This window comes from Kryptolebias marmoratus, linkage group LG4 (genome assembly GCF_001649575.2).
Source record: "Kryptolebias marmoratus isolate JLee-2015 linkage group LG4, ASM164957v2, whole genome shotgun sequence".
NCBI lineage: Eukaryota > Metazoa > Chordata > Actinopteri > Cyprinodontiformes > Rivulidae > Kryptolebias > Kryptolebias marmoratus.
Window position 1 is genome coordinate 9298422 of NC_051433.1, and position 17933 is coordinate 9316354.

The 17933-nt window shown below is 37.5% G+C and overlaps 1 protein-coding gene across 1 annotated transcript in view; it reads left to right on the forward strand.

Annotated features, from left to right (window-relative positions):
• Nucleotides 1–723: 723 nt before the first annotated feature.
• Nucleotides 724–17933, forward strand: part of myg1 (myg1 exonuclease) — a 24092-nt gene continuing 6882 nt past the window's right edge. Inside the window, exons 1-6 of the mRNA XM_017408938.3 lie at nt 724–1057; nt 3791–3903; nt 7633–7792; nt 8717–8866; nt 10939–11061; nt 11716–11897. Coding sequence (XP_017264427.1) covers nt 779–1057; nt 3791–3903; nt 7633–7792; nt 8717–8866; nt 10939–11061; nt 11716–11897 — 1007 coding nt within the window. The 5' untranslated portion in view covers nt 724–778. The remainder of the gene's footprint in view (nt 1058–3790; nt 3904–7632; nt 7793–8716; nt 8867–10938; nt 11062–11715; nt 11898–17933) is intronic.

Sequence of the window (17933 nt, forward strand, 5' to 3'; positions counted from 1 at the left end):
TCGAAGAGAGCTGAAGGTGGCAGATTAGTTATGCTGTTTATAAAATACAGTGGAGCTTTAAGGAGCTTACAAAGAAGAATCGTTTATAAAACATGTTGTAACTTTTTATTCGTAAATTAATTATGAATACAGATAATAAATAATAAACAAAAAAGCAATTGAGCTTATCTATAACTATGAAAAGAAATGTGTAAAAAGGGAAAGGATCATAATGCTTTCTATATGTTTTTATCAAACACAATAACAGTAATGGTTTTAAAACTAGACCTGATACCGAGGATGTTATAGTAAACAATAACAAACTGTTGGAAATGATCCAGTTTGTGTGTGAATAATAATAGGTGATTAACGTCATATCAGAGCTTTTTTCTCATTTCTTTACACATGTAATAGCTACTTGCATTTAAACATGCAAATATCTATTTATAAAGTTGCTTTAGTTAAATAAAGGATAAATATTTACTGTTTATAACCTACTACATGCATGTTATTTTCGGGTCTACGGCGCCCTCTACTGTTACAAAGGTTTAATTAACATAAAAAAAGTAGGCGTGTAAAACCGACCTGAGTTATTAAACCGTGCTCTATTAATTAATTATGGTAAAATGTTGATTGGGACATTACTTATCGAAAAATTAAGAAGCAAGCGTGGCAAACGTGAATAAGAAAAAAAAGTATTTACACGTTCCCGGGGTTTTTACGTACACAAAAACGTACACACCACTTCCGGTCCGGCCGCCAAATCTGTCCGCCGCTGACGTTCATTTGTATTAAATAAATGTGGCGTGGACTTGTGTTCGCGCTTGAAATATCTAAAACAACTTGTTCGGCAGCCACTAAGAAACCTGTTTGTACTTTACCACGGTTACGTCTACAGGCTAGCTGGTGCTCCTTAAGCTCCGGAGACGTTTGTCGCTCAGCAAAACAGCGGTACATGTCAAGTGCACCGAAAAGAGTCCGCACCGACAGCATGAAAAAGATTGGAACACACAACGGAACGTTTCACTGCGACGAGGTCCTGGCCTGTTTTTTACTCCGCCAGTTACCGGAGTACGCGGTAAGTGCAAAATACAACTAAAGAACACTAAAGAGTGTGCACGAAAATATCTCTGTGTTAGTGTTTATACCAATGGTTTTCCTTTATTTACTGCTGCTAAATAAATGCATAAAAAAATTCCCTTCTCACCCTCCGCGGGTGGTCTTTGTTTCATCCTCTGAGCTCGGGTCCTCTACCAGAGGCCTGGGAGCTTGAGGGTTCTGCGCAGTATCTTGGCTGTGCCTAGAACTGCACATTTCTGGACTGAGATGTCTGATGTTGTTCCTGGGATCTGTTGTAGCCACTGCTCCAGTTTNATCCCGAGGTGAGAAAAGAGATCACAATTAACAGTGTGACAATGGAGGATCAACATCCAATATGCAGGCTAATCAAGTATCATTCATCATGGAACCGACTTCAGAAGTCTGTAGCCTGGGTATTAAAAGTGAAAAGACATCTTCTACTGCTAAGCCAGCAAAGAAAAAGTCAAACTCACCTGTCTTCAGAAGTGATGAAAAGGCTGAAAAATCAACATGAGACCCAAAACCTGTCGGTGGAGGATATGCAGAATGCAGAGAAAGCTATCATTTGTTTTGAACAACGGCGCTACTTTCACTGTGAATTTACCTACTTGGAACAAGGCAAACCTCTTAGTTCAAGAAGTACCATCCTCAAACTGGATCCGATGCTGGATGGTGGCATCTTGAGAGTTGGTGGTAGGATCAACAAAAGCACAAAGCCAATCCACCAAAAAAACCCGATCATTCTACCTAAAGGTTCACATTTATCTAAAATCATCCTACAGCATATTCATCACCAAGTTGGACATTCAGGAAGGAACTACATGCTCTCCAAGCTCAGGCAGAAATTCTGGCTCCCTCATGCAAACTCCTTAGCCAGAAAAATCATCAAGAACTGCGTTTTCTGTAGACGCATGCAGGCAAAACCTGGTGAACAAAAGATGTCAGACCTTCCTGAAGACCGTCTATCTCCAGCTCTATCTCCTTTTAGTCATGTTGGCATTGACTACTTTGGCCCTATTGAAGTAAAAAGGGGACGAGCTCAGGTGAAACGATGGGGAGTCATATTCACCTGTCTGGTGAGTCGAGCTGTCCACCTGGAGATGGCAAATTTCTTAACCACAGACTCATGCATAAATGCTATACGCAGATTTATCTGCAGAAGAGGATCTGTGATGAGCATCAGAACAGACTGTGGAACAAACTTTGTGGGAGCACAAAAGGAATTACAAAAAGCGTTAAGAGAGTTAAATCATCAGAGGATCCAAGGCACTCTCTTAGTGGAGGGAATAAAATGGACTTATAACCCTCCTTTTGGAGCTCACCATGGCGGAGTCTGGGAAAGACTAATACGTCTAATCAAAAAAACCCTCACATCTGTTCTAAAGGAACAAACACTGGATGATGAAACCCTGTCAACAGCACTATGTGAAGTGGAAGCCATCCTAAATGACAGGCCAATAACTGCAGTATCAAATGACCCTAATGACTTAGAACCACTAACACCAAACCATTTACTCCAGCTGAAAGGAAATGCAACCATACCACCAGGAGTCTTCGAAAAAACAGATCAATATTCAAAAAGAAGATGGAGACAAGCACAGTATCTTGCAGATCTTTTCTGGAAGCGTTGGATAAGGGAGTACCTTCCACTCATGCAAGAACGAAGCAAGTGGAACAGCAAGAAGAGGAACTTCAGCCCTGGAGATTTGGTTGTTCTTGTGGATAACTCGGAACCAAGGAGTGCATGGACAATGGGCCGTGTTATGAAGATTTTTCCTGATGCCAAAGGCTTTGTTAGAAGCGTTTTGGTTAAAACCAAAGCTAATGTCATCCAGCGACCAATAGATAAACTCTGTCTTTTAATGGAGGCAGCAGGATGAAATAAAAGACTTTCTAATCTTTATTATGAACTGCTTTAAGTATTAAAAATGTATGAACAAATGGATTATGAATATTGATTTTGTAAAATTTTTGCTAAATATTTGGCTCCTGTGAATATTATTTTGTAATTGTTATTCTGCTTAGGCTAACAATTAGGGGCCGGGATGTTGGAGCCTATTAAGAATTAAATGAATTTATTTATTGCTAAATTAATTTCCTCAGATGTAAGGCCACGTGAATGGTAGATCTATTGTTGTATATTTATTTATGTATTTATTTATTTATTTGTTTTGCTTAGACCCTCCTCCTCCTCCTTGTCAGTGAGCCTCCTGCAGTGATTAACAGGCAGAAACAGCTGCTGGGGCAGCTCTGATTGTTTGGTGAAGGAGTGAGGAGTGAAATGGTTTTTGTACCGCAAATTAACATTTTTCTTGAAGTCAACTTGGAGGCTATTTTTGTGTTGTTAATTTTGAGAGTAAAAGAAACTCCTTGGAAACAGGAAGAGTCTCCGCGAGTGCTTTTTGTTCATTTTAAGTGAGTCGAAAACCTCCTCCTGCGGGACTACTCTGGCATTTTTGGATTCTGGAACTTTTGGGATGCAAGAGTGGCCTCTACAGTTATTCTATTCTGTAAAAGTTTTACCTTTTTTAGTAACATAAGTGCTACATCAGATATTGTTTATGATTTGGTGAAATATTTAACTATATCTACTACAACATATCTGAAGTTTGGACATTTCCTAGGTCAAAGTACAGCCACATACATACAATACATAATGGTGTTAAAAAAACAGTTCTTGATGCATGTGAAGCATTTTGATTAATTGTTTAAATAACCTTTTTGCCCTCAGGATGCTGAGATTGTTCGGACAAGGGATCCAGCACTCTTGGCAGAATGTGACATTGTTGTCGATGTCGGAGGGGAATTTGACCCAAAGAAGCACCTTTATGACCATCATCAGAGGTACATGTCTGGGAGTGATTGATCAAAAAAAAGGAATATATTGTTTATACTTTATACTAGTAACTTAAAATGCAGCTTATTTTTTCTGTTATGAGCTGTTATCCATATCATTTTGCAGGTTTGTTTTACAATGGTGAATCTTTTGTAATGAATGCCATATGAATGCTATCACACAGTAATGGCAGCCATAAAGTCAGTAAAGTAAACTATTATAATGCAAGCTTGTTAAAAAGTAGGCATTTATGTGGAATGTAAGTTTTAAAAGAAACAATGAGTTGTAGTTCATTTATCACTATGTGTCACAGAAAAGGTAATACCAACATTTAAAATTTCAAAAGTAGGAATAGTTTTATTGTTTGAAACTGTTTATGTTCATTTTGAGCCAGCAGCTTACATCACTCTGGAAGATTCTGCAAACTAATCAGAGTAGATCAGTCAGTACTTTAGTTTTACATTTTATTTGTTCTAATTTTTTCCCTTGATAAGCTGATTTGGATTTTAGCTGCTGAACATTTCAAGACCTTATTTGTTTATGATTCATTTTAGAATGTCCATCTGTTTTTCTTGGGTGACAACAATGTAAGTATTTCTTGAGAAAAACCTAAATTTAGATGACAGCATATGTTGCTCCAAGACCTATAAGGTTAAAAATAGATGTTGTCATCACAGACGTGCAAGTTTCCCTGTCATGCAGAATAAAAAGTAATTTTCCCCTTGGGTCTTTGTTTTGATATTATTAACCTCCCCTCCTTAACAGCATGCACCATAAAGGAGCAGGCTTTGTGTTTTCTTAGCAAGGTTTCTTAGGAATGATTGCACTGGAAGTCTCATCACGTTGAGTAATCAGCCCATTTCAGGTGTCTTGTCGGCATTTTTTTCTAATGATAATCAGAAAAGGCTTTCATGGCCACAGTGATAAAGATACGCCAAGGTTCTCTTCCTGGCAGGCAGTTAGTGATAATTAGCACTCCTTCAATCGAGCACCCCCCTGCTGGTGGTTCACGAGGTACAGAGGCTGCCATGACACAGTCAGAGGCCACAGGAGAATGTGGCTGTCACTCACATGCGCTGATGATTATGATGGAAAGAAAAGATCTAAGTGGGTTGGATGTAGGAGGAAGGTTGAAAAGAAGCCGGAAAGAACGAGACATTTACAAGCACAAACTGGGGAAACAAAACCCCACAAACACGAAGCAAGAGCATAAATTTAAGCCTTTTAAAACCATTCTGTTGAGAGTTTAATGAGACTAAAACCTTTACTGATTAGTTTAATTACCTTTGTGCTCCATGTTCCTCAGTCTTTATGCTGTCCTTCTGCTTTAACCAAATAAAGTGATATCAGTGTTGCTTTTTCTCTACAAAAGATAGATATTTATTTTTTCAAAAACTGTTGATGTATTTTCTTAACCCAGGATCAAATGCAGCATATCTATGTACTGTATCTACTATTAAAACCTGAAGCAACATTTCAACCTTTTTGTCCTAAGGACAGATGTGAGCATGTATATTTGTCTTGGGGACATAACCAACTAAAAAAATACTGACAGATGTAAGAAGGAAGGCAGTGATCTTAATTTTACATTCTTAAATTAATTGTATTGCTTAGTTTGTGCCTGTTTTTATGAATGGAGAAATTATGTTTGTAGGTGACCTTGTTTTCCAAAAACTGTCATGAATTTTGAGACTTTTTTTTTTTAACACTGCTGAGGTTTTACAATGTGTTTGTAAAGGAACATTCAGTGTCATCGAGTCAAAGACAGATCAGAGGCAGATTATTCTTGATCTTTACATAATTAGGTAGAGTATTTGTAATAGAAGAAAATAAGACAATCTGCCCTAAAGACTAAATGAAGCGTTCATCAGTACATTTTTTACCATAAGAGAACTTCTAATTAGAGAAAACATTGCAAACATGAATGCCTTTAACTTTTAAAGGATTTTAAGCAAAAATAAAGTGGCTGCAATAAGTGGAGGAAATAAATGTTTTCCAAACACCAGAAACGCACTGAATTAAATCAGATTGTAATTAGGACTGTTGTTGCTCCCTGTGGAAATAAACTCCCTGCTTTCTCTCAGCAAATAAACAAAACCAGATCAATTTACTGGTGAACGGGCGATTTGTGGTCCTCCATCCCTGAGATGGAAGACTTAACATTTTATATTTATGGTATTGTCATGCGGTTTGTTCACTTTTGATTTACACCTAAGCTTGAAAATAATTATTTATAAGCAGGAGGTTTTATTGTTGTGGCTGATTGATAATGACTAAAATCCTGAAATGCAAGGTTATCACTTTATTTTGGAAAATGTTCACTTTTAAAACTCATGAAAGTCTAATATGTTGTCTCTTTCCACATAACTATTTTTATACTAATTAGAAAAATAACTGGATATTATGCCCATGATGCATGATTTTGCACACACTGCGGTTTGCATTTAATAGGATCATTCCTTCTAATGATTAGAGGGTTTGGAAACATTAAGCAGAGCAGCTTGTGCACATGTGTGTATGACATTATTTCACAACTTCTTTCCTGACAAACTGTTCCCCACTTTTTGCCTCATCAGACCCACGTCTGATTGCTTCTGTTTGGCTGATGGAAATACGCTTTGCATTCTCCATTTGAGTCTGTAATTTTTTTTGTCCTTTCTCGTTTCACTCCTGTATCCTGATTATCAGCATAGAAATGTCAGAGTTCGGCCAATTAGCGCTTTAATTGCCGTGATTGCCCCCTGCCTTAGTAGCGTGTCACTCATTCATTCGACGGTCTGATTTCTGCTGTGCTGTAGCCCAACCATCCTAATTACTGCTGAATTAAATGACCGGCGGTGCTGGAGTCCTCCCAGCGCGGCATGTGTCTGAGGGGAGACCTGCAGTGTTTCTGTGGACTCACGCTTACAGACGTGCCTGAGAAAAGCAACACTTGTGGATGCATAAACGTTCATAATTATACAAAGCCAGACATTTTTTTAGATAATGGTTAGATTTCACATAATTTTTTAGGTTTTGGTTTTTCTTCTGGTTAGCATTCCCTTCTAGTCAATTCTGTGTTTTTAGTTTTAGTCACTGATATAAAAAACAAACAGTAAAAAGGTGAAATTAGAGTTTTTGTCCATTTTATTAAAAAGAAAAAATCCCAAATGGTCACTTATTATTATAACTATATTATTATATTTCATAATTCTCTAGTTAGATTTACAACTTCTGGTCAAGTTTGGGTCAAATATACTTCATCCATGATTTTATTACTTCAGGTTGAGACATATGGGATCTTTAGCCAAGCAAAGTGCAATAAATCTCTGGTTGCAGCATCTGTAATAGTATTATTAGGTGCTCTCTTCTAAACCTCCATAATTTTATTTTTTTTATTTCTCAGGCTTTTTGTATCAAGACACGATTAAAAGAAACATGTTGTTCTTTCATGGTCCTAAAAAAAGCCCCTAATTAAATCTAAAATGAGCACCACATACATCACAAGCCTAATTACTATTTCGCTAAATATGTTTTGGAAATTTATAGTCTCAAACAGTTTTGACTTGTTTTGTTAGCTGACAAATACTTCACAAATTAACGACAATAATACTTCAAAAGAAACTGTTTCTATGTAAATCTAATGAATGTGTCGTGGGAATACCAGTGGAGCCGCGTTTAAAGTGATCTTTTTCCCTCGTTTAACAGAAAAATGTCATAAACAGCCATTTATATTTCTTTTTTTTTAATCCCTTCAGGACATTTGCAGAAAGTTTTCACAGTCTGTGTCCGGAGAAGCCGTGGGTGACAAAGCTCAGCTCTGCAGGCCTGATCTACCTACACTTCGGCCGCCGACTTCTGACCCAGCTGACGCAGCTGAAGGAGGACGACAAGCAGCTGGAGGTGCTCTTCGACAAGGTGAGGGGAAAACGATAACAGGTTTACAGCAGGACGTGGATTACCACTGACTGTGTTTTATTTACAAAACAAAGTCTTTTGGAACCCCATATTTTCCACGGCTGTCAAAAAACCCTTGAATAATAATAATAATAATAATAATAATAATAATAATAATAATGAATAAACATGAACAGTGCCTCATTCATTATAAAATGAGAGGTTTTAGTTTAAAAGTTAAAAAACAGCAAAAAAAAACTTATTAGTTAAAATAAAAACGTGGGTGTAAGGAGTGCACCATATTTGTTATTTCTAGTTTAATGCCTAGCATTTTTCATGCGTTTTAAAGTTAATCTAACAGGAAGGAGTGATGATTCAAACTGTTTCATTAAATGCTTTTCAGACATCTGAGACAACAAAGGGTCATGGCTCGCTGCATTTTGAGGACCGGGCAATTTAAGTCAGGCAAACCTTAGGTCAGCATAAATATTAATGTTATTAACTCGTAGCATCTTCACTCTTTTGATGTGTCGGTGTGTTTAAAGCCACAAGTAATCCTTTCGCCCACAGCCGAGGCTTTATTTATTTTATGTTTCATGTCTTGTCCTCAGCTAGTTCACACACGGAACCTCAATTTTTGCCCCAACGCTTAGTTCCACTTGCAGGCCACTTGTAAAATGTCAGCTCTTTGGTGATTGACCTTCTGATGTTGACTTTTCAGCACTAAACAGGCCTCTACTTCTCTGTGGCTGTCCTCATGTACTTTCACAAGTTAACTCTAATGTTGCAGCTTCTTTCCAATGTCTTTTTAATAAATATACTGTATTTGCTACATGTTTTTTGCCTTGTTAGCCTTTAGACTTTTATGAAACTTAAACTTGACTTCATGTTTAAAATGAGTGTTCAGAACCTTCAGTGCCACGCGTCTCTTTTGTTTTCTTGCAGCTTTATGAGAACTTAGTGGAGGAGGTGGATGCTGTAGACAACGGTATCTCACAGTACGATGGAGAGGCTCGTTACACCGTGTCCACCACCCTGAGCACACGTGTTTCACACCTGAATCCTCGCTGGAACAGCAGCAGTCAGGATACAGAGGTGAGCAGGTTGATGGTGATGGACTGTTTACCCATACAGGAGCAACGCAGATCATACCTAATGCGCTTCACCTGTTTATATACATGACAACAGCGATCAGATTCTCCGACACTGAAACCGTTTGAATCCAGTTCTCAGAATGAGACTTTTCCCTCTTGCATTTCAAAGAAAGACACAACTTTAAATCTCCTCTAGTGACAAAGAAAAGGAAGAAAATAATTTTCAGAGTTTGTTTAAAAGTGCACATAATATTTTTTTCATCCTAGAAATATGAATACATAATACATTTCCCCCTCAGATGTCCAGCATTAAGTCCAAAAACAGGAATTGTTGCAGCCAAGCTTCCATAAGAAACCAATCCTGTCAGCTCAGACTGTGGGAGTTGTCAGACACTAAATAAGGCTCATCTAACAGCAGCGACAGATTATTATCAGTTTGCTGCAATATTTAATCTGAAAGCTCATCTTTACAGCTTCCATTGTTGTATAGTGTGATGCATAAAACTCAGAACTGATTTCCAATTTCATACTTGGACTTATGACCTTGTTAAATTCTCCCCCTCCTCAGAGTCGGTTTGAATTTGAACACGCATGACTGAATTACTCCATTATCCCAATCCATCATCTCTGTGTAATGCAGAGCCACAGAAGCGGAGTTTGAAGGGTTGCAGGTATGCTTCAGATGCAGGTACGCGGTGAAGGTGAAGGAGTGCACCAATTTACATATTTATAGATCCATGCATGCTAAATGAGGCTAAGGTGTTCCATTTAAGGCATTTTAAAGCAAAAATAGATTTCTTTCATGGAACAGAAATGCCTTTGTATGCGTTATTGATGAACAGTGGTTAGTTTTAGGAATTAGTCAATAAAAAGAACAACAAAAAGCTGTCTGGACCACAAAATAGACAATTTAAATGATAATTATTCCTTTAAGCTTTAACACAATGAGAACATGTATATCTATCTGATGCCCTAAATTTCCATTATTATTGATGAATAATCTATCACCTTTGTACATTCTGGTCTGAACTGCCTGAAGCAGTTTTTTTTTTTTTCTTCTGTAGAATATTTGATGTAAAGCTCTTTTTTTTTACACTGAAAGGTCCCTGTATAAAAAGAAATTTAGTTTGATTTTAATCACACACAATGAGTGAGCTGTAGTAAAAACAAAAGTACAAAGTGGGTTTAAAGTGTCTAAAGGTTCATTTAAGAGCTTCACAGAAACAACAGAAGCGCAGAAATGGCCCAGTGTCTCATTTCTGTCTCATTAGTGGAGGATGGGAATGTTCTTAAGAAAGCAGCACCTGTTTTCAGAAAACTCTCAGGGGACGGGAGCAACCCAGCCTTACAAATATGTTGACTCTACCAAGAATTTTTATTTTTTTAATTTTTTTTGCCATTGTTGTGGCTCTCGAGGGACTGGCTGGCCTATTTCATTTTTTTTTTTTTTTTACCCCCACACATTTTCCACAAGATTCTTCTTCTTGTCCTGGTACTTTCTTCTTATTTTCTCTCTAACTGATGCTTCTGGCTGCAGAAAACTGACCTGTAAGCTGTCAGTAGCCTCTGTTTGTAATAATTGAAAAACCTAATGGGTTTTCATCTGCTCCATCCAGGACTGCTAAAACCCAGAGCCACTTCAGCCTCTTCATTCACATGAATACAGATTAGAGCTCTGCCTGTCATACTGTGTGAATGTCTGTGTGTGTGTGTGTGTGTGTGTGTGTGTGAGAGGCTCTCCTGGGCTTCTCCTCATTAGGCCACCAGAGACCAAAGTCAGGCCAGGTTTTGTTCAGAAAATGATCATGGAGCAGGGCTTTGAAGATCAGTGGGGAAATTCTTAGATTTTATCCTCCCTATTTTCTCTGACACACTGTCTCACTGCTGATAAATCAAAAAAATACTTAGACACTGTGTGGTTTTGCAAAAAGACAAAGGTTTTTGAACCATAAACATGTTTGTATAGTTCATATTTAATAACATTTAAAGGACAATGTGTTGTCAAAAACAGAACTGAATGCAGTTGAACTCATTATTTCCCTCGTATGGCTGAAACATGTGTTTTATTACCAGGAGGGTTTCAGAAAGGCCCTGAAGCTGGTTGGGGAGGAGTTCCTGGACCGCCTGGATTTTTTCAAGTCATCCTGGCTGCCGGCTCGGGAGATTGTGAAGGAAGCAGTCAAGGAGAGACATCAGGTGACAGGACTGTGGGCAGGATTAGTTTTATTCTTATTTCACAGTTTCTCAGCAGCAGAATGCTTCTCGTTTCCCCCCAGTTTACTTTGTCTCTTAAAAAGACAAAAAAAGTGTCAAATACTGATATTAATGTTTCATGTTTGTTGTTTATAATGAACTAGAAAATAGAGATCATATCCTAGCCTTGAGATTATTATTACGTATTATTATTATAATTATTAATAATCTTTTTACTCACTTATGACTTATAATTCCTGTACCTTGTGAAGCATCTGGTTTGAGAGGTTAAAATATATACTGAGCAAAAATCTAAATGCAACTCTTGTTTTTGCTCCCATTTTTCATGAGCTGAACTCAAAGATCTTAGACTTTTTCTCTGTTCACAATAGACCTTTTTCTCTCCAATATTCTTCACAAATTTGTGTAAAATCTGTTTGTGAGCGCTTCTCCTTTGCCGAGATAATCCATCCACCTCACAGGCACGGCCAGCAGGAAAACAAACTGATAAATGTGACGCCATCATTTTCTTCCCTGTTTGATATTTTTGCGTTCCGAAGAAATTCAAAATTTCAGAGAAAGGTAATATTTCTTTGTTCCTCAGCTTTAACTGTGTAAACTTTCTGCCTTTTTGTTGGTTATGCTTCTGATCTCCAGATTGATCCCAGTGGGGAGGTGGTGTTGTTCTCTCAGGGTGGGTGTCCCTGGAAGGAGCATTTATTTGCATTGGAGAAGGAGCTCCAGGTGGAGGTCCCTATTAAGTTTGTCCTTTACACCGACCAGAATGGACAGTGGCGGGTCCAGTGTGTCCCTGCAGGGCTCAACACCTTCCAGAACAGGTATTCTTTTTTTTTTTATAGGAATTTAGCACAAAAGTCAAAAACCCCAACTTGATCCAAAATCTTTTCCTTTTTTTAAGTTGTTAAAGGTCATTTAAAGGGAGTTTCTGTTTGGTGAGGTTCATTTTGTGTTCGTACATCTGGAGGGGACGTCTCGCAGATGTTACCTTTTGCAGAAATCAAACATGCAGCGCTCGCGGGAGCGTTTGTGACACCAAGCCAAACAAGAAAAACGTTCTCACAGGGCCGTTTTAAACAGAGGTTGAAAACACGGTGGCAGTTTTCAGAGTTTTTTTTTTTTACATATTTGGAACCGAGTTAAACCCTGGTGGCAGAAAAAAAACCGTGGAATATGATTTAACTTTCAAGCTTACTGGACCATTTGACAGCTACTCACTGAGCTTAAACGTATTATCCAGTGAGAGAATATCTCTTACAAGCATGGAAATACTTTTTTTTTTTTTTACCTGTTTGTTTGCTGAAGGTAACACTTTAGTCATGGCAGCGGTTTTGTTCTCACATTGCTCTCTAAGGAGCTAAAAAGATGTAAATACACTCTACAACACACACTACACTTGAAAGCAGCCACCTGAGTCCTTTTTTCCATACACACTCCTCTCACATGTTTTTCTTTCTCTCATCCGACTGTTAATTAGACCCGGTGCTTCAAAAAAAAACAAGGTGACACGTTGAATGTTTGACAGATGCTTTTACTTACAGCTTCTACTTACATTCGCCAGGCTTTTCATTAATATTAATGGATGTGGGATTCATGCTCTGTTGAACGACTGAGTCCCTTCTATGAAATTTACATATATTACACCATTATCTACTCATCCTTTTCAGAATATAAATGTGATTTAGACAACTCAAGAAGTCTCCCAAAGTTTTTTTTTTTTTTAAATAACAGCAATGATCAGAGTAGTGGTTGTGTGCTGCAGTTAAACAAAAATAATTTTACGTTGCCAAAGTTAATTATTACTGCTTAGTTCAAATCTCTTTGTCTGAGAACTAAAAACAACACAGCAATAGCAGCAGAGGGCTATCATCAGAGCTATGTTTCAGCAGGAAAACTGAGACGGAAACAAAAGTACCCCGGTCTAATTCATTTAATAACATAATCTAGTGTATTTTTTGCAGTTGCACCCACAATAAGCTGAAAATGCTTACAGCAACAGTGCACCAGTATTATTTACCCTCGTCAGCATGTTGGCTTTGCTTGTTGAAACATTTGCTATAATGGCATGTTTTTAAATACAAAAAAAAGGAGAAAAGAAAAGGATTTTTAAATTTTCTGTAGATCCTGCCCATGCCACCAAAACATCTCTGACCCGTTGGGTAAAGAAAAATGGCCTCTTGTGTGACTTGAGGTCCCCAGCAGTAAAATCTGATCCACTTTTTTTAAAGTTCTGTTAGATTGAGGGCGAGGGCTCCAAACTTTAAGTCTGATCCGACAGTCCTTCAGACATTAAATCAGACTGAGATTGTTGTTTGTCATCCTCTCTGACCTTCTGCTGAGCCATGTTTGGTTGAATGGTTGGGTTTTTGTCAATTTTTTTATCCTCAATACATCAATATTTAGCCGCTCCTTTATTACATTACTGCATTTACTTCATTTAACAATTATGCTAATTTCCCAGCTGTTGTATATCACTCTGACCTGTGTTTGTTCCATATTTACACTTCTTATCACTTCACACAGAGTGCACACTTCCCTTCCACTGGCATTGTTTGGCATTTCTGCCCGTCTTCGTAATTTTGAGGTCCCGAACCCTGAAGCCTAGAACCTCCAGTGAAAGCTGCATCATCCACGTTCACTGAACCGTATTAGCATTCTTGTCTTGTCACGCAGCACATAATGAGCGTGATGAAGGTGCAGAGGACCCCCTGTGATGGTTTGTCTGTTGATTAACACCGTAGTTGTTTTTCTTGCCTCTGGAGCGGAAGTGTTCACGTGGAAAGCCTCTTGCTGTCCAACGTACAGTGCTGCTCTGAAACTGTCATCAGTGTGCCTGGTGCAGTTGTGTTGTTTTACTGCCTCTCAAAAGCTAAAAATACAGCCAAAACAAACTTTCCTCCCCACTATAACACCAGCACTACTTTTTGTAACCGGTTAGGAGCACGTGCACAAAATTGAAAAGTTTACACAAAAATTTAGTTTATTAAACTGCTTTCACATTTTTTCCAGTTTAAGTACATTACTTGAGAATTGATTAATAATAGTAAATTAACAGAGGACAAAGTTTCTTTTTATTTCTGAGAGGAAAAATAGTGTAAGACTTTAAGGGAAAATGATTTTTTAAAATTGTAGACTCCAGATTACACTAATCCATTATTTTAAAATAAATCAACAGTTTGGTATTTCTTGGTTTAATCAATACTAAATAATTTATTATCCATGGAGTTTTGTTCCAATAAATCCAATCAGTATCAGAGAGCTGCACACCTGAGACTCAGAGTGACTTTTTTTTTTAACAAACTAACAACTACTTTTCTTTTTCTACATTGTTGGAAAAGTTAAATCTTCGGGTTCTTATAAATTATGATTAGTGAAACTTTTAAAAGTGCTTCTGACAGGGATGCAGCTGTTTCTGCGCTGTTTTTAGGTGTATAATGTTTAAATTTTGATTAATATCTAGATTTTTACAGATATTGGGCCACACAGGATTAGTACCTAAACTGTATTTGGTTCTTCTTTCTTTTGAACATCTTTTCACTTTGAGCTGATATGTTTTAACGTAGGAAAGCGTTTGTCTTCTTTAACTTTAGTTGCTGATTCCACTTTTATCTTATCAGATTGTTGTGTGACCGGAGGCTCTGATTGATCCCATCTTTTGACAAAAAGAAACATAAGGATGGAGAAAAGCCACAGTAGACGATTTATTGACTGGACACAGGTAGATGTGCAGCTTTGATAACTCAACATATGTCATCATGGTGACTTTCTTGTGATAGTTTTTTCTCCTAATACAAAAACAGAAGTGGACTTAAATGAACTTTGCCTTCCTCCTGTTTTATTAAATATAAAACAAGGAATATTTTAAAATGTTGTAATACAGCTTTAAGAAAGATTGTAAAATTCCACTACATAGTCACAGTCTGGAGCCTTGTCATGTAGTCAAAGTATGATATTATTGATCTACAGTAGAGAAACTTAACTTTCTAGTTGTTTAGTGACTCAGAGCTTCACTATTCGTGAAGCTATGAATTCTTGTATTTTCATATCAGAGAGAAAGAAAAGCAGATAAGTTGCTCATTTTTACCTGGTTATTTCTAACTAGAATAATAAACGCCACCGGCAGCAGATTTTATCAGCTCTTAATTAAATCTATAAAAACTGAAATTAAATTCTTTATCAATCTGCTCCCTGCTGCCCGTGTCTGGTCTCAGCCAAATATTGTTTGAGCAATAAGACAAAAAAAAAAGAAAAACCTCACACCATTTCACAACCACAGGTATATTTCTGAAATCCTATTAGAGGAGATTTAATTAACATTTCACATAAAATGCTGCTTATTATACTTTAGCTTGGATTTCTGTTCGGTGAAGAATATTTCTGTGCTTTTGTCATGTTCATGAGACATTTTTGTAGTATTTTCTTGTGTTCTCCATGTGAAAAAAGATCAGGAAATTGATCAGACTGATCCAGACTTATTAAGCAAATCTATTAAAATGACAGCAGATAAGACTGTGAAAAATGAGGAAGGGAAAAAACATTAATTTTGTCCATATATCTCAATTATTAAAGTTTTAATTGATATGTTTTTCAGTTTGAGTGATCCAAGTCCCTTCAGTACGAACTGTAGCAAACTGAAATATAATAAAACAAGAATCTGCAATTTCATTTCTTATTAAATATATTCACAACTTCAGGGTCGGTTAGTTCTGTCACGAGTTATAAATTGGCCTTTCCAGTCTTTTTGTATGAAATCTTCTCACCTTTTAGGGTTTCTGTAATGAAAGGAAAATTACGTTTTTTCTCACATTTGTGTGTGAGAACAAAATAGTTATTGACTCAGTTGTTTTCTCTACTGAGTCGCTCCCCTCGCTGAGTAATTTCAGGGAACAGGGACTCTTTATAAAAGTCAAATACAGATTCAGTCTCAAGCAAAGCTTAGAAGGAAATCTGCAAAACAATAAGAAATAAATGGAAAAAAGTCTTTTCTTAGCTTTGATTGAAATGTAACTTATTCAGGTAAAATATAAATTTTGCCTAAAATATTACATTATATATGTTGTGACTGAATGTATGAGACTTTCTGTCCTTTCCTAACAGTAAAAGCCAATCTGTGCTTTCTAAGGTACCTTTAATGAGGAATAGCAGAACCGGGGAATGTTTTTTTTTATGGCTAGTAATTTATTTAATCTGTAATACAGGGTAGAGTGTAAAGAACAATTATAACTTACAGTGTTGCTGATAATTGAGGTTGTTCATTTAATGAATGTACTATAAATGAATAAATAAAACTCTATTTATATACAGATTTAAAGCTACAGTTTGTCTTCGAACAAAGTGTTTGAAAGTTGAGTTTTTTTGTTCCTTTTTTGTTGTTGTTGTCATTTTGGAAATGAGACCTTGTTGTCCCACTCGATGGTCTCTTTAAGATAGCAGTCCTCTTAACTACACAAATCTTTCAATATCTTGCTCCTGTATCTGTGACAAATGTGCCCCAGTGCTTTTTTTTTTTTTTTTTTCCTGGGTTGCACAGGTCTCATTACTGATTGTGAATTGCTTGAGAGCAGCAGGGGACCACCGGAGCACATCATGCTGACAGACACAGGAAGCAGGTCGAATGGCTTTTGATTCACTCCTTTCTGACCAGTGGGTGCAGTGTCAGATTCCTTCAATTTTCACCTCTTTCCATGAGCTTCCATTTCTTCGGCTCTCCAATTAGTGCTTTTTTTTTTTCTCCTCTCCGTTTCTCTGTCCCCCCCCCCTCTCCTGTGCAGAGTATTTCTGTTTCTGTCCCATAATCACCTTCTTACATTTTCAGCACATTTTTTTTCAATCTGTCTTGCTCTCTTCCCATTAATCCTATTTTCTCTCCTTCTCCTACTCTTCTTCCTCGTCTTCTCATCCACCTCCCTCCCTCCCCTTTCCACCTTTTGCACTTTCTGCCATTCCCCGCCCCATCCTCCTGCCTGACAGGCACCTGTTTTTAGCCATAAAACATCTTAAAGCTGTTATTTAACGCAAACATGCCGGTTGGTGGGGAGCTACATGAGAACAATGTTTAGTGAGAGCTGAGCTCCAGATGGCTCTTCTCTGGGTGGCCTGCTTCCTCCCAGTAGGCTTGTGCCGACTCTGCAAAAGGGGTGTTGTTATCACCTGTGTCCCTGCGACTGCACCTGGGGGGAGGGGGGGGGGGGGGGGGGTATTTTTATCTGCATCACATTGCTAAGGAAATGTGAGCCAAGAGAAAGAAGACCAGAGTGAAATTATTCTTTGTTCGGTGCTGTGCTTAGTAGGATCGCACTTTGGACCGAAAACGGCATGAACTAAAACAGTAACTTTTATCTGTGGAAGAGAAAGGACCACTGTCACTTATCTGCACCCACCTTATGTCAGAACTCCAACTAATAGCTGCAGTTTTATATTAATGTCTTCTTTTTCCTCCTCTTATATCCTTTTCTTTTAGGTTTTTTGTAGCAGCTGAATTAATAAATGCAAAACACAGAAGATTATGTCACTTGCCTCTTGATAATGTCTTCACCAACATCTTTTCAAAGCCAGGCATGTTCACGCAACAAAAAACAAAAGCAGAAAACCTTCACAGATCTGATGATTTTTATATCTAAATGAAGTCACGACGCTGAAGTTGGCATCAAATTCTAGCGTTGAATAGCTAAAGGGCGATTCCACCTAATTTTTCACTACCATCCGTGTCTTTAATTGATTCTAATTTAAAAACTACACATCCTAGACACTTCAAACCTGGACTGGATTCTTCTCCTCTTCCAGATACATGTTTAAAACCATGATTGGGATTTGTGAAACCTTTCTCTGATTTGTGAAAACTCATTAAAGTTACATTT